The following is a 22,812-nucleotide window of genomic DNA, read 5'->3' on the forward strand; positions in this document are numbered from 1 at the left end:
AAGTCAACCAGTCCCATATGTGCTCACCGCCTGTACAAACCCAGCAGAAAGAGCCGGCACCCAGCGGAGCCTTCAGAACGCTGCCGCATTATCATTGCAATACCATGGATCCTTAGTATATGGTATACTGAACTTGTACTGATCCTGAGATATGTCCAGTATCATATCCAAGAGCTGCACTCACTATTCTGCTGGTGCAGTCACTGTGTACATACATTACTGATCCGGAGTTACATCCTGTATTATACTCCAGAGCTGCACTCACTATTCTGCCGGTGCAGTCACTGTGTACATACATTACATTACTGATCCTGAGTTACATCCTGTATTATAATCCAAAGCTGCACTCACTATTCTGCTGGTGCAGTCACTGTGTACATACATTACATTACTGATCCGGAGTTACATGCTGTATTACACTCCAGAGCTGCACTCACTATTCTGCTGGTGCAGTCACTGTGTACATACATTACATTACTGATCCTGTAATGATCCTGAGTTACATCCTGTATTATATCCCAGAGCTGCACTCACTATTCTGCTGGTGCAGTCACTGTGTACGTACATTACATTACTGATCCTGAGTTACATCCTGTATTATACCCAGAGCTGCACTCACTATTCTGATGGTGCAGTCACTGTGTACATACATTACATTACTGATCCTGAGTTACATCCTGTATTATAATCCAGAGCTGCACTCACTATTCTGCTGGTGCAGTCACTGTGTACGTAAATTACATTACTGATCCTGAGTTACATCCTGTATTATACTCCAGAGCTGCACTCACTATTCTGATGGTGCAGTCACTGTGTACATACATTACTGATCCTGTACTGATCCTGAGTTACATCCTGTATTATACCCCAGAGCTGCACTCACTATTCTGATGGTGCAGTCACTGTGTACATACATTACATTACTGATCCTGAGTTACATCCTGTATTATAATCCAGAGCTGCACTCACTATTCTGCTGGTGCAGTCACTGTGTACGTACATTACATTACTGATCCTGAGTTACATCCTGTATTATACTCCAGAGCTGCACTCACTATTCTGCTGGTGCAGTCACTGTGTACATACATTACATTACTGATCCTGAGTTACATCCTGTATTATACCCCAGAGCTGCACACACTATTCTGCTGGTGCAGTCACTGTGTACATACATTACTTGTCCTGCCCGGTCCTGAGTTACATCCTGCATTACACTTCAGAGCAGCACTCACTATTAATCCTTCACTATAGCTGAGGCATAGTCAGTCTGGCACTTTATGTTTTGCGTTGCAGACATATGTATTGATGCACTTTAGGTTACACATTAGCAACTTTCTAGGATAGATTTGGCCTTTTACATCACCCATTGTGTACGGTCAGTAGGTCATCATTTGTGGACGGCCATTCTCGTGTACCCACCTTGGGCGAGCATATTAAACTCCAGGAACAGTGCTATGTGGTAGAGCTCCATCGCTTCCTCTGACCGGGTCATGTTTGGCTTTCCTGCTACCAGAGCCTGAACTTCGCTCAGGCTCCCGATGGATGGGCTACAGTGCAAGACGTAGGATAGATCCACCACGTCCGTGTACATGCAATGCAAAATGACTTTTGCATATTTTTTTGGTATTATGGATTCATCTAGAATGATTCTGGTTGGAGTCCTTAATGTCCGGTCGGTAATCTCCTCCCCAGTCCGTATTCGCCTTTGCAGCAGGTTGCGGAAGAACGGAGAACGCGCAGAGAGGATGGCTTTGTGGGCTTGCAGCTCCTCCTCCAAGCAGCTCTGAGCCCCATACTGTTCCACCAGCTCGGAGTCGGAGGAGAAGCTGAGCACCGCATCATAGTAGCACATGTAGTCAAAGAGCCCACGCATGTCAAAGTCCAGCGGATTTGGGGTACCGAATTCCTCGCTGAGTTGTACAAGAATATCCACATTCTGGAACCTGGAGTCCTCAATGCCAAACTCTCCCGTGTACAGATAGTGTAAAAGGGCAGAGAACATCAGCATGTCGATACCCGCGGTATTGATATCCATGATGATTTCCGCCCCGTACTCCGGAGACGATGACAGCAGCTTCTTAAAAAAAGGACACCTGGCTGCCAATATGGCACGGTGCACGGGAAAGCAGGTCTCCTGGAATATCAGATCCACATCCGTACAGTACTTGTACTCATACAGGTCGGCCATATCTTTCTGTAAAGTCCGAGTCTCTGGACGGGACACGTTAGCTTGCAGAGAGAGCTCCTTTAAGGCTGCCGTCCCCTCATATTCCTCCACGAGAGCATTAACGTCTCGGACGTCCCAGCCAGACAGCAGTTCTCTCATCTGCTTGGCATGATCCGCCGACCTGCTCGACTTCCGACGCTTGATGAATTTCTTTTTGAGCGTGGCGAGGCCAGAGGTTTTCTTTTTCTTGTCTTGTGGTTTTTCGTGGCCATGTTCAAGGCTATATAACTTGGAATCGTAGCCATAACCTTGGTGAGAGTAGGAGGAAGTTCCTGATAAAAAAAAGGGAAAGGAGGAGACATTAGTAAGAAGTTCTAAAGACAGTCTTACTTTATCACCATTATACAGAATATTGTTTCTGGAATCCTCTGCGTAGATGATGGATACAGTGGGGCAAAAAAGTATTTAGTCAGTCAGCAATAGTGCAAGTTCCACCACTTAAAAAGATGAGAGGCGTCTGTAATTTTCATCATAGGTAGACCTCAACTATGGGAGACAAACTGAGAAAAAAAAATCCAGAAAATCACATTGTCTGTTTTTTTAACAATTTATTTGCATATTATGGTGGAAAATAAGTATTTGGTCAGAAACAAAATTTCATCTCAATACTTTGTAATATATCCTTTGTTGGCAATGACAGAGGTCAAACGTTTTCTGTAAGTCTTCACAAGGTTGCCACACACTGTTGTTGGTATGTTGGCCCATTCCTCCATGCAGATCTCCTCTAGAGCAGTGATGTTTTTGGCTTTTCGCTTGGCAACACGGACTTTGAACTCCCTCCAAAGGTTTTCTATAGGGTTGAGATCTGGAGACTGGCTAGGCCACTCCAGGACCTTGAAATGCTTCTTACGAAGCCACTCCTTCGTTGTCCTGGCGGTGTGCTTTGGATCATTGTCATGTTGAAAGACCCAGCCACGTTTCATCTTCAATGCCCTTGCTGATGGAAGGAGGTTTGCACTCAAAATCTCACGATACATGGCCCCATTCATTCTTTCATGTACCCGGATCAGTCGTTCTGGCCCCTTTGCAGAGAAACAGCCCCAAAGCATGATGTTTCCACCACCATGCTTTACAGTAGGTATGGTGTTTGATGGATGCAACTCAGTATTCTTTTTCCTCCAAACACGACAAGTTGTGTTTCTACCAAACAGTTCCAGTTTGGTTTCATCAGACCATAGGACATTCTCCCAAAACTCCTCTGGATCATCCAAATGCTCTCTAGCAAACTTCAGACAGGCCCGGACATGTACTGGCTTAAGCAGTGGGACATGTCTGGCACTGCAGGATCTGAGTCCATGGTGGCGTAGTGTGTTACTTATGGTAGGCCTTGTTACATTGGTCCCAGCTCTCTGCAGTTCATTCACTAGGTCCCCCCGCGTGGTTCTGGGATTTTTGCTTACCGTTCTTGTGATCATTCTGACCCCACAGGGTGGGATTTTGCGTGGAGCCCCAGATCGAGGGAGATTATCAGTGGTCTTGTATGTCTTCCATTTTCTAATTATTGCTCCCACTGTTGATTTCTTCACTCCAAGCTGGTTGGCTATTGCAGATTCAGTCTTCCCAGCCTGGTGCAGGGCTACAATTTTGTTTCTGGTGTCCTTTGACAGCTCTTTGGTCTTCACCATAGTGGAGTTTGGAGTCAGACTGTTTGAGGGTGTGCACAGGTGTCTTTTTATACTGATAACAAGTTTAAACAGGTGCCATTACTACAGGTAATGAGTGGAGGAAAGAGGAGACTCTTAAAGAAGAAGTTACAGGTCTGTGAGAGCCAGAAATCTTGATTGTTTGTTTCTGACCAAATACTTATTTTCCACCATAATATGCAAATAGATTGCTAAAAAAAACAGACAATGTGATTTTCTGGATTTTTTTTTCTCAGTTTGTCTCCCATAGTTGAGGTCTACCTATGATGTAAATTACAGACGCCTCTCATCTTTTTAAGTGGTGGAACTTGCACTATTGCTGACTGACTAAATACTTTTTTGCCCCACTGTATGTGCTGTATTTTTATGGACAGTCGCTTTAAGGGAGATAGCTGCACTTCCCAGTTATGACGGCACATCCCAATATAATCCCCGATGGCTTGGGCAGAGGACATCGCATCATCACATATTCACTAGGACGTATACACATGGATTAACTTTATGAATACAACAGTTGTGTCTTGGCCGGATGTAAGGGGATGCATCATCATTTGCACCACTCGCCTCCCGATGTGGAAGTGAGCAGCCACGAACAACCCATTCACTAGAAGGTGATGAAAGTTAAGGAGAAACAGCATATAACAAAAAAAAAAAGTGGTCTATATTAACTTTGCAAGTTATCAGCTTTGCACAGGACCCTCATATATCCTGAGAAGCCGGAGGAGACAAACGTGCCCGCTCTGTTCAGGCATAGCCCAATTCTTGGAATCGGTCAGACCCTCAGTGATCATCACTGGCTAGTTTGTGACAACCATTCTAAGGCTACTTTCACACTTCCGTCTTTTTTCCTCCGTCGCAAACCATCGTTATGGGCAAAAAACAGATCCTGCAAATGTGCCCACAGGATGCGTTTTTTGCCCATAGACTTGTATTAGTGACGGATCGCGACGGATGGGCACACGTTGTGTTTTGGCGGACGTGACGCACAAAAAAAGTTCAATGTAACTTTTTTTGTGCGACGTGTCCGCCATTTTTGACCGTGCATGCGTCCCAATATTCAATTAAAAATGACAATGACATTATTTCCTATTTTGAAAACATTCATTTTACAAACACAACACAAAAAATTGGACCCAATTATAAAAATTATAAAATCTTAGTTGCTAGAAGCCAAAGATTAGGCGTCCCAAAAAAGGACATTGGTAGAAAATGGGTTAAGTAAAAACGTCAGAAATTTCAGGCCCTGGCAATATTTGGGAAATCACGCTCCACACACAGGATAGCAGTTGTAAGTAAGAGAATAGCATGGCGATACTTTACCTATAAAGGTCTGCTGCGTCTGCGAGTTTCCCCCTACCCTCGGGGAACACGAGTGGGGGTAGCTTGAAGCATTCACACCCATGTCGTCAGTCACTCAGACATCTTGCCTGACCGCTGTCCAGAGTTTTATCCCACATAGCTGTGTAATTCTGAATCCCAGGTTCTCCTGCGAGATGATGATCCATGTCTGAAAAGAAAGAACAACAATGAGAACAAAATCACATCTGCAAAGGCAAAGGGGTCATCTCAGATTGAGAAGTGATAACGTATTGCTAGGACCCTACTGACCCCCTACAGCTCCTGACAAAAAGGGATTTAGTGCTATAATTTCCCTTCACAGTGGTGTCTTAAGGTACCGTCACACTAAGCGACGCTGCAGCGATACCGACAACGATCCAGATCGCTGCAGCGTCGCTGTTTGGTCGCTGGAGAGCTGTCACACAGACCGCTCTCCAGCAACCAACGATGCCGGTAACCAGGGTAAACATCGGGTTACTAAGCGCAGGGCCGCGCTTAGTAACCCGATGTTTACCCTGGTTACCATCGTTAAAGTAAAAAAAACAACCACTACATACTTACCTACCGCTGTCTGTCCCCGGCGCTGTGCTTCTCTGCCCTGTGTAAGCACAGCGGCCGGAAAGCAGAGCGGTGACGTCACCGCTCTGCTTTCCGGCTGCCCGGCGCTCACAAGCCAGAGCAGAGAAGCAGAGCGCCGGGGACAGACGGTAGGTAAGTATGTAGTGGTTATTTTTTTTACTTTAACGATGGTAACCAGGGTAAACATCGGGTTACTAAGAGCGGCCCTGCGCTTAGTAACCCGATGTTTACCCTGGTTACCAGCGAAGACATCGCTGAATCGGCGTCACACACGCCGATTCAGCGATGTCAGCGGGAGAGCCAGCGACGAAATAAAGTCCTGGCCTTTCTGCCCCGACCAGCGATATCACAGTAGGATCCTGATCGCTGCTGCGTGTCACACTGGACGATATCGCTAGCCAGGACGCTGCAACGTCACGGATCGCTAGCGATATCGTCCAGTGTGACGGGGCCTTTAGGGTATGTGCACACGTCAGGATTTCTTGCAGAAATTTTCCTGACAAAAACCGTGCATTTCTGCCAGAAATCCGCATACGTTTTTACCGCGATTTTGACACGATTTTGACGCGTTTTTGGTGCATTTTTTCCCAAATGCATAGAATTGCGGGAAAAACGCAGAAAATCCGCAAAAATAATGAACATGCTCATTTTTTTACCGCGATGCGTTTTTTTCGCGGAAAAAAACACATCCATGTGCACAAAACATGCAGAATGCATTATAAATGATAGAATGCATAATGTATGCGTTTTTAATGAGTTTTTATAGCGTTTTTAGCGCGAAAAAAAACGCAAAAAAACTTGCGTCGGTACGGGTCCGTTGCTATGCATCGGGCCGACGTACCGACGCACGTTGTGAAATTTGTGCACGACGTGGGCAGCGGATGCAGTTTTTCAATACATCCACTGCCCATTCTGCAGTCCGGGGAGGAGGAGACGGAGTTCCGGCCACACATGCGCGGTAGAAAATAGCGGACGCGACGGACAAAAAATCCTTCACTTCAAGGTTTTTTTGTGCCGACAGTCCGCCAAAACACGACGGATCCGTTGCATGATGGACGCAACATGTGGCCATCTGTCGCGATCCGTCGCTAATACAAGTCTATGGGCAAAAAACGCATCATGCGGGCACAATTGCAGGATCCGTTTTTTGCCCAAAACGACGGATTGCGACGGATTCAGAAAAACGCAAGTGTGAAAGTAGCCTTAGCCAAATGTTGTGCAAGAAGTGGGGTCGGCTACAGATCTCTGCACAACAAGGAGGTCTGGAGCCACTCCGAAGGGGAAGCATGAAAGCTGCGGTGCCTCAATTTTAAGGATTAAAGGGACCCCCCACAGGTAGTACCTGATGATCACAGGATAGCTATCATCACTAGGGTTTCAATCGATGGGGCCCCTGAAAGTCCTGTGTGAGTGCAGTAGTACGATCGACTGCAGCTCCAGTCACCTCCATTGCTCATAGAAGTGAATGGAGCAGTGATACCACAAGCTCATGAGCATAAGGGGCATAAGGATGCCCCCATTACTAGGAAAGGCTAGGCTGGCAGCTCCCTTGACTCCCAACAACCCCCAACCCCGGAAAAGAATACGCTCATTCATGAGTCAGAATGCTTCCGTCACGATCAGAAAGCCGCCATTGAAATTGGAGGGTTTGGATGATCTAATTTGAACAACGTTCATGCAACAGGGGGTATGAATATGTTTGCAACTAAAATAAGAAATTAATATTTACAAAATCATCTTTCCATTTTGTGCCAACAGCTCCTATGCAGAGTAATGACTGCACACATCTTACAGACAGTGTCTCTTATGCCTGTGGGATCAGACTGCATGTTCTCTATTATTCTACATACAGGTGCTTCTCACTAAATTACAATATCATCAAAAAGTTAATTTATTTCAGTTCTTCAATACAAAAAGTGAAACTCGTATTATTATATAGAGTCATTTCAAACTGAGTGATCCATTTTACATGTTTATTTCTGTTAATGTTGATGATTATGGCTTACAGCCAATGAAAACCCAAAAGTCATTATCTCAGTAAATTAGTAATACTTTATAACACCAGCTTGAAAAACTATTTGAAAATCCAAAATGTTGGCCTACTGAAATGTATGTTCAGTAAATGCACTCAATACTTGGTCAGGGCTCCTTTTGCATCAATTACAGCATCAATGCAGCGTGGTATGGAGACGATCAGCCTGTGGTACTGCTGAGGTGTTATGGAAGCCCAGGTTGCTTTGATAGGAGCCTTCAGCTCCTCTGCATTGTTGGGTCTGGTGTCTCTCATCTTCCTCTTGACAATATCCCATAGATTCTCTATGGGGTTAAGGTCAGGTGAGTTTGCTGCCAATCAAGCTCAGTGATGCTGTTGTTTGTAAATCAGGTATTGGTACTTTTGGCAGTGTGGACAGGGGCCTAGTCCTGCTGAAGAATGACATTTTCAGCTCCAAAAAGCTTATCAGCAGAGTGAAGCGTGAAGTGCTCTAAAATGTCCTGGTAGACTGCTGCACTGACTTTGGTCTTGATAAAACACAGTGGACCTACACCAGCAGATGTAGTAATAAACTCGGCACACACCAATTTGCTTGCAGTGAACGCAAGTATCCGCCGCTTGTCCACGTTGTGCGCACTCTGGCTTCCTCCCACTGTGCGGTCTCCTCCTCTTTCCCTAGGAGCCATTCTTCCACTTCAGGGACAGTTTGTCCAGCGTATACATTGGGGCACTCTAGTTCCAAACTAAGTGAGGTACATTGAGGAAGGTCTATTGAATAGACCGAAACGTTTGTATGTACTTTACCTCATTTAATAAATTCACCCCCTTTGTTCACTGCAAGCAAATTGGTGTGTGCAGAGTTTATTACTACATTTATACGGCTTGGGCCCCTACTCGAGCACCACCCCTTTCTAGTAGTGCCTACGTTTATACTTTATACTACACCAGCAGATGACATGGATCTCCAAACCATCACCGATTGTGGAAACTTCACACTAGACCTCAAGCAGCTTGGACTGTGGCCTTGATTTCCAAATGAAATGCAAAATTTACTTTCATCTGAAAACAACACCTTGGACTACTGACAACAGTCCAGTTCTTTTTCTCCTTGGCCCAGGTAAGACGCTTCTGGCGTTGTCTATTGGTCATGAGTGGCTTGACAGAAGGAATGCGACACCTGTAGCCAATGTCCTGGATACATCTGTGTGTGGAGGCTCTTGAAGTAATGACTCCAGCAGCAGTCCACTCCCTGTGAATCTCCTCCAAATTTGTGAATGGCCTTTTCATAAAAATCCTTTCAAGGCTGCAGTTATCCCGGTTGCTTGTGCACCTTTTTCTACCACACTTTTTCCTTCCACTCAACTTTCCATTAATATGCTTGGATACAGCACTGTGTAAACAGCCAGCTTCTTTAGCAATGACCTTTTGTGGCTTACCGTCCTTGCGGAGTGTGTCAATGACTGACTCCTGGACATCTGTAAAGTCAGCAGTCTTCCCCATGATTGTGGAGCTACTGAAACAGACTAAGGGAAATTTTTATACGCTTAGGAAGCCTTTGCGGGTGGTTTTTGCTAATTATTCTAATTTACGGAGATAATGACTTTTGGGTTTTCATTGGCTGTAAGCCATAATCATCAACATTAACAGAAATAAACACTTGAAATAGATCACTCTGTAATGACTATACAATATATGAGTTTAACTTTTTGTATTGAAGAACTGAAATAAATTAACTTTTTGATGATAATCTAGTTTTGTAAGAAGAACCTGTATGACTTGTGGATATGATACAGAAGTGGTTTGTAAGCGGATTTCTTTTTTCTTTTGACATATCGGAGCCAGCAGACGGACACATCGGAGACGGACGTCTAGTCGATCTTTTATAGATACTCATCACCGCTCTAATCTGGATAATCAGGATGTGCCGGTTTGTTACTTTCCTCCTCTTTGTTCATTTATTTGAAGCTCTGGATATTACAGGTACGCGTACACAAGAGTATTCAGAGAGACTGCAGAATGTTACAGAGGAAGGATTAATCTTACCCATGCGCTCCTGCAAAACAAATCAGCAGCCTGGATGTAAAGGATGAAATGTGCCGTGTGCACTTAGACAAGAGGTGAAAGCGCCATTTAAGAAAAAGATACAAGTCTTATTACCACCCAGTGTAAACTATAACTGCCAGCACCTGATCAGTCACCAGGGGGCATCACGCACCTGACGACATCCCGTTATGAGATTCATCAACACGCTGCACAACATTGTCCTGCACCTTGGGTAGATTATGCAAAGGCTCCTCCAGTGCACATGTGAACAGAGTCAAAACAGACATCTCAAAACAATTATTAGCTGAAAAGTGTCTCCATGTTGAAGAAACTTCCAGAGCATCTGGAGAACATATGAAAGAACACAAGAAAGAACACAAGGGAAAACAAAAAAAACACCCTTGCACAGCTTCAATTCTAACACGTCGGCTATAGGGTGGGGGATCTCAGAGGAAATATTTAGCATCTAGCAAATATATCCAGAGCTTTAGTTCCTCCTAAGTATAAGATCTCTGCTTGCAGATGGTGAATAGCACTTATTTTTGTCTACATGGGATGCTAGATAACCGGGCAGCACAGATGTGGTGCTGCACTGCTCAAAGCTGCGGGCATGGTAGTTGTACCCAGCACTGGAAAATCGGTCTAAATCTGCTGACTTAAGATTTTCCAAGTTTCAAAAAAAAAAGAGTGCACTGTGCAAAGAGTAAAGGGGGAAAAAAAATTACGGTAACAGTTCTGTAGTCCCGTTGTTATCTTGAAGCGATTGTTTCCACAGCACACGTGTGACCGCTGCAGACGATCATCATCTAAGAAAGGCAAGTAGCTGCCGCTTTCATGTGCGCATTTTAGGCTCATTAATAATGTAGGTAAGCAGCGGTGTGATCAGGTCGGTGAGACATTTATTTGGTTTAAACAAATATGTAGCACATAGTGATGAGCGAATGTGCTTGAATAAGGGATTATCTGAGCATGCTCTGGTGCTCAGCATATGACTTTGGCGTGATTGAAAAACATGTTCGAGTCCCCGCGGCTGCATGTCTCATGACTGTTAGACAGCCGCAACACATGTAGGGAGTGCCTAACAAACGGGAAATCCCTCCTGCATGTGTTGTGCTGTCCAAAAGCTCAAAGACATGCAGCCGCGGGGACTCGAACATATATTTTTCGAGCACGCTGAAGACACGCGGTGAGCACCCTAGCATGATCAGATAACACCTTATCCAAGCACATTCATCATCACTAGCAGCAAACTCTCAGCTGTGGGAAGTAGTACAGTAGATTACCACCAGTCTCAATGTAATAAATGTCACCATATTCACTAAGAGCAAGCAGATATCTGAAAACTTAACGTGCAAAAACGTATTCTCCAACAATCATCATTATAGGCTGTGTTTACATCTGTAGAATGATAAGGCCATGTTCACACGTTGCGTTTTTGACGCTGCGGATCTGCAGCAGTTTCCCATGAGGTTTACAGTACCATTTAAGCCTATGGAAAACCAAATCCGCAGTGCACATGCTGCGGAAAAAAAAGCGCAGAAACGCAGCAATGTTTTTTCTGCAGCATGTCAATTCTTTGTGCGGATCTGCAGCGTTTCTGCACCCGTTGACTTGTATTGAGTTGGGCACATCCGCAGTAAAACCGCAGATCTAAAAAAGATCTGCGGTTTAGCTGCAGGTGAAACGCTGCAGATCAGGAGGAGGGAAGAGTGTGCGTGTATGTGTGTGCGGGCGGGGTCTGTGCAGGCCTGACGGGGGTCTTTGTGTGTGTGTGCAGGCATCGTCCGATGGGACTACCAGTCCCATCGGGCTATGCCTGCTACAATGACAGTGATTGACACATTAGCCAATGATGGGACAGTAGTAGTCCCATCATCCGGCTAATGTGTTGAGAGTAAAAAAAAAAAAAAAAACACAAACATATAACAGAACATATAACATAACAGAACATATAACATAACAGAACATACAACATATAACATACAACATATAATATGCAACATATAACAGAACATACAACATTCAACAGAACATAAAACATATAACATACAACATATAACATACTTACAGTACATTCATACATTACATACAATACATACAGATATACATAAGGTACCTTCACACTCAGCGACGCTGCAGCGATACCGACAACGATGCCGATCGCTGCAGCGTCGCTGTTTGGTCGCTGGAGAGCTGTCACACAGCCAGGGGCTTCAGGAATACAATGACGGAAGGTATCCTTCCGCACTGTATTTCTCCGTCACTGTAAAAAAAAGTCCCTAGTCTCACTTGTGGCACTGCTGTGTGAGAAAGTTCCCACGCAGCAATGCCATAAAGCGAGACCCTGAACTCAGGTAACCTCAGTGATGCACTGCAGGAGCCATTGTCTCCTGTCACTGTGTCACTGGAGGTCCTATAGAGCAGTGACATCACCCGATGTCACTGTTCTATAGGGGAGATCGTCGTGGGACACTCGTTTTTAATTGGACTGCGTCGGACAGGGAGTATACTTATTATTTTTTTTAATTTTTTACAGGCGATCGAGTATGGCAAGTATGGTTAAATTAAGATTATTAAAATACATTTTTCTGGCTGTGTCTTTATTTTTTTTAATTCTTTCACTACTCTAGGATTAATAATGGATAGGCGTTTTATTGACGCCTCTCCATTATTAACCCGGCTGAATGTCACCTAACAATAGCAAGGTGACATTAACCCCTTATTACCCCATATCCCACCGCTACACGGGAGTGGGAAGAGAGGAGGTAAGTGCCGGAATTGGCACATCTCATAGATGCGCCATTTCCGGGGGCGGCTGCGGGCTGGTATTTGTAGCCACGGGGGCCAATTTCCATGGCCCCTCTCTAGGCTTTGAATATCAGCCTGCAGCTGTCTGCGTAGCCTTTCTGGCTATAAAATATAGGGGGACCCCACGTCATTTTTTTTTTTTTGGGGGGGGGGGGTCCCCCTATTTTAATAGCCATTAAAGGCTACGCAGACAGCTGCAGGCTGATATTCATAGCCTGGGAGGGGCCATGGGCATTAACCCCTTACCAGGCTACAAATTGGCCCCCGGCCGTCGGCTTTCCCCCTCTGGCGCAGAAAATTGCGCGGGAGCCCATGCCATTTTTTTCCTTTTTTTTTTTTTTTTTAATTAAACGCTCATTAGGAAACATCGGCCTTGCTGTTATATATCTATGGCTATATCGATCTATAGATATATTTATAGATACATCTATGTATCTATAGATATATCTATCTATCCATCTATCTGGCTGCTTTCACACATTGCCGTCAGGCACAATCCGGCGAGTTTAAAAAAAAAACAGATCCGATTTTTTCCGCCAGATCCTTTTTTTTTCCTCATAGAGTTGTATTAGCGCAGATTGCGCCTGATGGCCACAAGTTTCATCCGCTTTTTGCCGGATCCGTCACAAAAGCTGTTTCCGGCGGATAGAGAAAACGTGCAGAACAACGGTTTTTCTGTCCGGCAAAAAAACGCACAGCGACGGATCCTGCGAAAAACATATGAAACAGATGTCAAATGAAGAATCCGGCCTCCGAATCCAGTTTTTCATGCATTTTTTCCATTGAAATCATGCACATCTTTCATTCTCTCTCTCTCTAAAAACAAAAAAAAAAGGACCAGTTGCAGTTTTTCACCATTTGCAACGGATCAGTTTTTTCAAAAATTCGCCGGATCCTGCCTGATGGATAGATGTAGATGGATATATGGATAGTTAGGCTACTTTCACACATCAGTTTGTTTCCATCAGGCAGGATCCGGTGAATTTGTGGAAAAACTGATCCGTTGCAAATAGTGAAAAACTCATGCAACTGATCCGTTTTTTAGAGAGAGAGAACGGAAAATGTGCATGATTTCAATGGAAAAAAAAAAAAATCAGGAAAAACCGGATTCGGAGGCCGGATTCATCATTTCACATCTGTTTCATAGATTTTTTGCCAGATCCGTCGCTGCGCGTTTTTTCACCGGACAGAAAAAAACTTTCCTCTGTATGTTATCTCCGTCCGGCGGAAAGTTTTCTTTTACAGATCCAGCAAAAAATGGATGAAACAGGTGGCCATCTGGCGCAATCTGGTCGCTAAGGCTTCTTTCACACTTGCATCGGTTGTGAAAATTTGGCACGACGTGGGCAGCGGATGCAGTTTTTCAAGTCCCGGGAGGAGGGGACGGAGTTCCGGCCGCAAATGCGCGGTAGGAAATGTCGGACGCGACGTACGAAAAAACGTTCCCTAGGACGTTTTTTCGTGCCAACGGTCCGCCAAAACACGACGCATCCAGTGCACGACGAACACGACGTATGGCCATACGTCGCGATCCGTCAGCAATACAAGTCTATGGGCAAAAAACGCATCCTGACGGCACATTTGCAGGATCCGTTTTTTCCCCAAAACAACGCATTGCAATGGACATCACATGAAGTGTGAAAGAAGCGTAAAACAGCAAAACGGATCCGGCGGAAAAAAAAAACGGATACGTTTTTTTCAAAACTTGCTGGATTGTGCCTGACGGCAAAAACCTGATATGCGAAAGTAGCCTAACTATCCATATATCTATCTACATCTATCTCATTCCTTCTGTCTATGTATCTGTCTGTCTGTCTATCTACCGTATTTTTCGGACTAAAAGACGCACTTTTTCCCCCCAAAAAAAGGGGGGAAAATGGGGGTGCGTCTAATAGTCGCAATGCAGGCTTACCTAGGTGGCAGAGGTGCGGTGGCAGAGGTCCGGTGGCAGAGGTGCGGTTGCGGGGGTGTGGCGGCAGAGGAGGCGCAGTAAGCGGGGTCCCTTTCCCCGGTATGGTGATGCAGCAGGCCCGGTATGCAGCAGAGCCGGGTGAATCCTCTTGTTATCGGTGGTGGCGGCCATTTTCCGGAGGCCGCGCGTGCGCAGATGGAGCGCTCTGCTTCCCGGGGCTCAAGGAAAATGGCCGCCGCGATCTCCATCTGCGCACGCGCGGCCTCCCGCGGCCATTTTCCTGAAGCCCCGGGAGCAGAGCGCTTCATCTGCACACGCGCGGCCTCAGGAAGATGGCCGCGCCCACCGATAACAAGAGGATTCACCCGGCTCTGCTGCATCACCATACCGGGGAAAGGGACCCCGCTTCCTGCGCCTCCTCTGCTGCCACACCCCCGCCACCGCACCTCTGCCACCGGACCTCTGCCACCGCACCTCTGCCACCTAGGTAAGCCTGCATGGTACGCCAGGGACCCCTCTCACGCCATACCTCTCACTGCACCTCCTGATCCCAGCACCTCCTGATCCCAGCACCTCCTGATCCCAGCACCTCCTGATCCCAGCACCTTCTCATCCCAGCACCTCCTGATCCCAGCACCTCCTGATCCCAGCACCTCCTGATCCCAGCACCTCCTGATCCCAGCACCTTCTCATCCCAGCACCTCCTGATCCCAGCACCTCCTGATCCCAGCACCTCCTGATCCCAGCACCTCCTGATCCCAGCACCTCCTGATCCCAGCACCTTCTCATCCCAGCACCTTCTCATCCCAGCACCTTCTCATCCCAGCACCACCCCACCTTGCCTCCTGTGACCCTACTCTGCCACCGCCATAAGATACTGTAAATTCGGACAATAAGACGGACCCCCATGTTACAAAAAATCTTTTTTTCTGCAATTTTCACCCCAAATTTGGGGTGCGTCTTATGGTCCGGTGCGTCTTATAGTCCGAAAAATACGGTATGTGTGTAATGGAGTGTGGGTTGGACAAATGTAAAAGAGGAGGTTGGACAAGACATGACATCACAAAACCTTTTTTTGTTCAATAATACATCTTTATTTAGCTTTCAAAAACGCATACAAAAACGCACCTGCGTTTTCTGCGGATTTAGTGCAGAAAAATTTGCAGGCAAATCTGCAACGTGTGCACATACCCTGAGACTATCACAGAGCAGGTGCATTTATACGGAGACTTGATTACACACAGGTGGATTATATTTATCATCATTAGGCATAAACATAAACATTGGATCATTCAGAGATCCACAATGAACTTCTGGAGTGAGTTTGCTGCACTGAAAGTAAAGGGGCCGAATAATATTGCACGTCCCACTTTTCAGTTTTGGAATTTCCACAAAAATTTTAAATAACCAATAAATTTTGTGCAACTTCAAAATTGTGTTCCACTTGTTGTTGATTCTTCACCAAAAATTTACATTTGGTATCTTTATGTTTGAAGCATGATATGTGGGAAAAGGTAGAAAAATTCCAGGGGACCGAATACTTTCACAAGGCACTGTATCTATCTATCTATCTATCTATCTATCTATCTATCTATCTATCTATCTATCTATCTATCTATCTATCTATCTATCTATCTATCCGTCTGTGTGTAATGGAGTATAGGTTGGAAAAATGTAAAAGAGGAGGTTGAACAAGAAATGACATCACAATTTTTTTTATTCAGTAACAGATCTTTATTTAGCTTTCAACAACACATACAACATCACATCAAAAACGCATGAAATCCGCGCAAAAAATGCATAAAAAAAGCGCAGATTTTTACCTGCGTTTTCTGCCAAGAAATGTGAATTCAGTGCGGAAAAATCTGCAGACAAATTTGCAACCTGTGCACATACCCTAATACAGGATGTTACTCAGGATCAGTACAGGATCAGTAATGTATGTATGTACACAGTGACTGCACCAGCAGATTAGTGAGTGCAGCTCTGGGGTATAATACAGGAGGTAACTCAGGATCAGTAATGTAATGTATGTACACAGTGACTGCACCAGCAGAATAGTGAGTGCAGCTCTGGAGTATAATACAGGATGTTACTCAGGATCAGTAATATAATGTATGTACACAGTGAGTGCACCAGCAGACTAGTGAGTGCAGCTCTGGAGTATAATACAGGATGTTACTCAGGATCAGTAATGTACTGTATGTAATAGTGAGTGGAACGCTGAGGTATAATACAGGATATAACCCAGGATTAGAAATATACGCCACTGATGATGGACATCTGCTCCTTTAATTTACAGTATAGGATATCATATGCCGAGGTGAATGTCCATGGTAATTGATAGAACTCCGCGCCCCCCATATTTGGCGCTTGCACATCTCTAACACAGATGATGTACACCGATTATTACAAAAGCAAATCCATAGGAAAATCATTACCCATAAACAATACGGCACAGTCTGTTGTCTCGGTAAATGAAGCAATAATTCTGGATCATTTGTTTCCTATCAGTGAGAGGAAGTAACAATGGAAAAAGAACGACAGTGACGTCTGCTGCACTCCGCATTTATGGAGAGATTACACATCATCTTAACCTTATGAGCAGAGCCAGTATTGGGGGCAGATAGGGACCTTTCTGAATTTCACACAGAAAGAAAATTGGCGCAAAGTGACCAGAAAAGAATGAACACACTTATCAATATCCTTCTCAGTATGATGCAGAATTTCACCAGAGATGAAGGATGAGGGCTTGAACGCACAATGTGCATTTGATGGATATTTTCTTTATGGATTTCCAGGTGTAGAATCTGCAGAGTGATGCAACAAATCTGCGCAGAGAATGACATGTGGTGCAGATTTTATATTTTACAGTGTCAATTCTATGTGCTAAATGCACTGCAGATTTTACACTTTGCTGCGAAAAAGGGTGAAATCTACACATAATCGGAACAGAATCTGCAGAAAAACTAGCATGTAATGCAGAAAATTCTGCACCAAATGAGCAACATGTGGACCTTACTGTTATGATAAAGAAGGAATCTGCAGCAAAATCGCCAAGAAACAGAAGCAGACTTGGCCGCAAACCTGCAATAGATTTGGATGCAATTACGCCCCATGTGGATACTGCATAATTCCTTTAAATGGGAGATTATTACATTGCCGCCTCCAGCACAGATCCCCAGATCAGTCTACAGTATGCCAGGGGGGGGGCAGTATTACAGCATGCCCCTTGGGTAGGCCAGTCTACAGGATGCCCGAGTGGGGGGAGAGAGGGCAGTCTACAGTATGCCGGAAGGGAGGGGGGGGGGGGGGGGGGGGGAGAGCCAGTATTACAGCACGCCCCTTGGGTAGGCCAGTCTACAGTACGCCCGGGGGGAGGCCAGTCTACACTGTGTGTAGAATTATTAGGCAAGTTGTATTTTAGAGGATTATTTTTATTATTGATCAACAACTAATATTTTTGGAAGTTGGAGTGGGGTTTTTTAGATTTGGCTATCTTATGAGGATATCTGTTTGTGCAGGTAACTATTAAGCTGCCGTCACACTATCAGTATTTGGTCAGTATTTTACATCAGTATTTGTAAGCCAAAACCAGGAGTGGAGCAATTAAAGCAAAACTATAACAGAAACAAATGCACCACTTTTTATTATTATTATTATTATTATACATTTTTATAGCGCCATTTATTCCATGGCGCTTTACATGTGAATACGGGGCAAATATAGACAAATACATTAAACATGAGCAGATAACAAGGCACACGAGTACATAAGGAGGGAGGACCCTGCCTGCGAGGGCTCACAGTCTGCAGGGGGTGGGTGAGGATACACTAGGATTTATCACCCACTCCTGGTTTTGGCATACAAATACTGATGTAAAATACTGACCAAATACTGCGAGCGTGACCGCAGCCTTACTGTGCAGAATTATTAGGCAACTTAATAAAAACCAAATATATTCCCATCTCACTTGTTTATTTTCACCAGGTAAACCAATATCACTGCACAAAATGTAGAAATAAACATTTCTGACGTGCAAAAACAAAACCCCCCAAAATTAGTGACCAATATAGCCACCTATCTTTATGATGACACTCAGCAGCCTCCATCCATAGATTCTATCAGTTGCTTGATCTGTTTACGATCAACATTGCATGCAGCAGCCACCACAGCCTCCCAGACACTGTTCCGAGAGGTGGACTGTTTTCCCTCCCTGTAGATCTCACATTTTATGAGGGACTACAGGTTCTCTATGGGGTTCAGATCAGGTGAACAAGGGGGCCATGTCATTATTTTTTCTTCTTTGAGACCTTTACTGGCCAGCCACGCAGTGGAGTAATTGGAGGCATGTGATGGAGCATTGTCCTGCATGAAAATCATGTTTGTCTTGAACGATACCGACTTCTTCCTGTACTACTGCTTGAAGAAGCGGTCTTCCAGAAACTGGCAGTAGGTCTGGGAGTTGAGCTTCACTCCATCCTCAACCCGAAAAAGGTCCCACAAGAAAAAGGTCCCACAAGTTCATCTTTGATGATACCAGCCCATACCAGTACCCCACCTCCACCTTGCTGGCATCTGAGTCAGAGTGGAGCTCTCTGACCTTTACTGATCCAGTCTCTGGCCCATCCATCTGGCCCATCAAGAGTCACCCTCATTTCATCAGTCCATAAAACCTTTGAAAAGTCAGTCTCAAGATATTTCTTGGCCCAGTCTTGACGTTTTATCTTATGTTTCTTGTTCAGAGGTGGTCGTTTTTCAGCCTTCCTTACCTTGGCCATGTCCCTGAGTATCGCACACCTTGTGGTGCTTTTTGTTACTCCAGTAACGTTGCAGCTCTGAAATATGGCAAAACTGGTGGCAAATGACATCTTGGCAGCTTCACGCTTCATTTTCCTCAATTCATGGGCAGTTATTTTGCGCCTTTTTTTGCCCAACACGCTTCTTGCGACCATGTTGGCTATTTGCCATGAAACGCTTGATTGTTCGGTGATTACGCTTCAAAAGTTTGGCAATTTCAAGACTGCTGCATCCCTCTGCAAGACATCTCACAAGTTTGGACGTTTCAGAGCCCGTCATATCTCTCTTCTGACCCATTTTGCCAAAGGAAAGGAAGTTGCCTAATAATTAAGCACACCTTATATAGGGTTTTGATGTCATTAGACAACACCCCTCCTCATTACAGAGATGCACATCACCTGATTTACTTAATTGGTAGTTGACTCTCAAGCCTGAACAGCTTGGAGTAGGACAACATGTATAAAAAGTATCATGTGATCAAAATAAGACTTGCCTAATAATTCTGCACAAAAGTGTACAGTACGCCCGGGGGAAGTTGGGGGAGAGGCCAGTCTACAGTACGCACAAGGGAGGCCAGTCTACAGTACGCCCAAGGAGGGAAGCCAGTCTACAGTACGCACAAGGAGGAAGGCCAGTCTACAGTGCGCTCAAGGGGGAGGTCAGTCTACAGTACACATGAGGCGGCGGGGGGGAGGCCAGTCTACAGTAAGCATGGGGGGCAGTATACACAGGGCAGAAGGCAGTCTACACAGGGTGGAGGCTAGTCTACAGTACGCACAAGGGGGGAGGGAGGCCAGTCTACAGTACGCACAAGGGGGGAAGGCCAGTCGACAGTACGCACAAAAACGGGAGGCCAGTCGACAGTACGCACAAAGAGGGGAGGCCAGTCGACAGTACGGACGAGGGGAGGCCAGTCGACAGTACGCACAAGGAGGGGGGAGGACCGTCTACAGTACGCACGGGACGGGGGATAGAGGCCAGTATACACCAGGGGTAGGGGGGCAGTATACACAGGGTAGAAGGCAGTCTACAATACGCACAGGGGGGTGGAGGCCAGTCTACAGAGCGTACGCGTGTGTGTTCCACAGTACGCACGGGTGGTGGTGGGGTTTGGGGAAAGCCAGTTTACTGTACGAGCGAGAGGGGGGGAGCCAATCTACTGTACGCGCGAGAAGGGGGGAAGCCAGTCTACTGTACGCGCAAAAGGGGAGGGGGGAGGCCAGTCTACTATACGCGCGAGGGGGGGAAACGCCATTCTACTGTACGCGCGAGGGGGGATGCCAGTCTACTGTACGCGCGAGGGGGGGGTGCAGTCTACTGTACGTGCGAGAGGTGGGGGGCAGTCTACTGTACGCGCGAGAGGGGGGAAGCCAGCCTACTGTACGCACGAGAGGGGGGGAAGCCAGTCTACTGTACGCACGAGAGGGGGGAAGCCAGTCTACTGTAGGCACGAGGGGGGGAAAGAGTCTACTGTACGCGCGAGAGGGGGAAAGACAGTCTACTGTACGCGCTAAAGGGGGGGGGAGCCAGTCTACTATAGGCGCGAGGGGGGGAAGCCAGTCAACTGTACGCGCAAGAAAGGGGGGAGCCAGTCTACTGTACGCGCGAGAGGGGGGAGCCAGTCTACTATACGCGCGAGGGGGGGGGGGGAAGGACGCCAGCCTACTGTACGCGCGAGAGGGGGAAGCCAGTCTACTGTACGCGCGAGAGAGGGGGGGGGCAGTCTACTGTACCGAGAGGGGGGGGGAAGCCAGTCTACTGCACGCGCGAGAGGGGAGGAGCCAGTCTACTGTACGCGCGAGAGGGGGGGGAAGCCAGTCTACTATAGGTGAGAGGGGGGACGCCAGTCTACTGTACGCGCAAAAGGAGGAGGGGAAGCCAGTCTACTATACGCGCGAGGGGGGGACGGAAGCCAGTCTACTGTACGCGCGAGAGGGGGAGCCAGTCTACTGTACGCACGAAAGGAGGGAGCCAGTCTACTGTACGCGCGAGAGGGGAAGCCAGTCTACTGTACGCGCGAGAGGGGGGGAGCCAGTCTACTGTACGCGCGAGAGGGGGGGAGCCAGTCTACTGTACGCGCGAGAGGGGGGGGAAGCCAGTCTTCTGCACGTGCAAAAGGGGGGGGGAGCCAGTCTACTATAGGTGAGAGGGGGGACGCCAGTCTACTGTACGCGCAAGAGGAGGAGGGGAAGCCAGTCTACTATACGCGCGAGGGGGGGACGGACGCCAGCCTACTGTACGCGCGAGAGGGGGGAAAGCCAGTCTACTGTACGCGCGAGAGGGGGAGCCAGTCTACTGTACGCGCGAAAGGGGGGGAGCCAGTCTACTGTACGCGCGAGAGGGGAAGCCAGTCTACTGTACGCGCGAGAGGGGGGGAGCCAGTCTACTGTACGTGCGAGAGGGGGGAGCCAGTCTACTGTACGCGCGAGAGGGGGGGAAGCCAGTCTTCTGTACGTGCAAAAGGGGACGGGAGCCAGTCTACTATAGGTGAGAGGGGGGAACGCCAGTCTACTGTACGCGCAAAAGGAGGAGGGGAAGCCAGTCTACTATACGCGCGAGGGGGGGACGGACGCCAGCCTACTGTACGCGCGAGAGGGGGGAAAGCCAGCCTACTGTACGCGCGAGAGGGGGGAAGCCAGTCTACTGTACGCGCGAGAGGGGGGAAGCCAGTCTACTGTACGCACGAAAGGGGGGGAAGCCAGTCTACTGTACGCGCGAGAGGGGGGAAGCCAGTCTACTGTACGCACGAAAGGGGGGGAGCCAGTCTACTGTACGCGCGAGAGGGGAAGCCAGTCTACTGTACGCGCGAGAGGGGAAGCCAGTCTACTGTACGCGCGAGAGGGGAAGCCAGTCTACTGTACGCGCGAGAGGGGGAAACCAGTCTACTGTAAGCGCGAGGGGGAAAGCCAATCTACTGTACACGCGAGAGGGGGGGGGGAAGCCAGTCTACTGTACGCGCCAGAAGGCGAGAAGCCAGTCTACTGTACGCGTGAGAGGGCGGGAAGCCAGTCTACTGTACACGCGAAAGGGGGGGGAGCCAGTCTACCGTACGGGCGAGAGGGGGGGAGCCAGTCTACCGTACGCGCGAGAGGGGAGGGGGGAGCCAGTCTACCATACGCACGAGAGGGGGAGCCGGTCTACCGTACGCGCGAGGGGGGGGAAGCCAGTCTACCATACGCGCGAGGGGGGAAAGCCAGTCTACCGTACGCGCGAGGGGGGATAGCCAGTCTACCGTACGCGCGAGGGGGGGGGGGGGGAAGCCAGTCTACCGTACGCGCGAGGGGGGGAGGCCAGTCTACCGTACGCACGAGGGGGGGAGGCCAGTCTACCGTACGCACGAGGGGGGGAGGCCAGTCTACCGTACGCGCGAGGGGGGGGAAGCCAGTCTACCGTACGCGCGAGGGGGGGGGAAGCCAGTCTACCGTAAGCGCGGGGGGGGAAGCCAGTCTACCGTACGCGCGAGGGGGGG

General features: G+C 47.2%; 1 protein-coding gene across 2 annotated transcripts in view; it reads right to left on the minus strand.

The window, feature by feature from the left end:
• Positions 1-22,812, minus strand: part of BTBD7 (BTB domain containing 7) — a 39,176-nt gene that overhangs the window by 13,233 nt on the left and 3,131 nt on the right. For both annotated transcript variants that reach the window (XM_069737118.1, XM_069737125.1), the window contains exons 2-3: positions 5,191-5,377; positions 1,420-2,499 (exon numbers count right to left, since the gene is read on the minus strand). In XM_069737118.1, coding sequence (XP_069593219.1) covers positions 1,420-2,499; positions 5,191-5,272 — 1,162 coding nt within the window. In that variant the 5' untranslated portion in view covers positions 5,273-5,377. The remainder of the gene's footprint in view (positions 1-1,419; positions 2,500-5,190; positions 5,378-22,812) is intronic.

The sequence above is a fragment of the Ranitomeya imitator genome, chromosome 1, assembly GCF_032444005.1.
Source record: "Ranitomeya imitator isolate aRanImi1 chromosome 1, aRanImi1.pri, whole genome shotgun sequence".
NCBI lineage: Eukaryota > Metazoa > Chordata > Amphibia > Anura > Dendrobatidae > Ranitomeya > Ranitomeya imitator.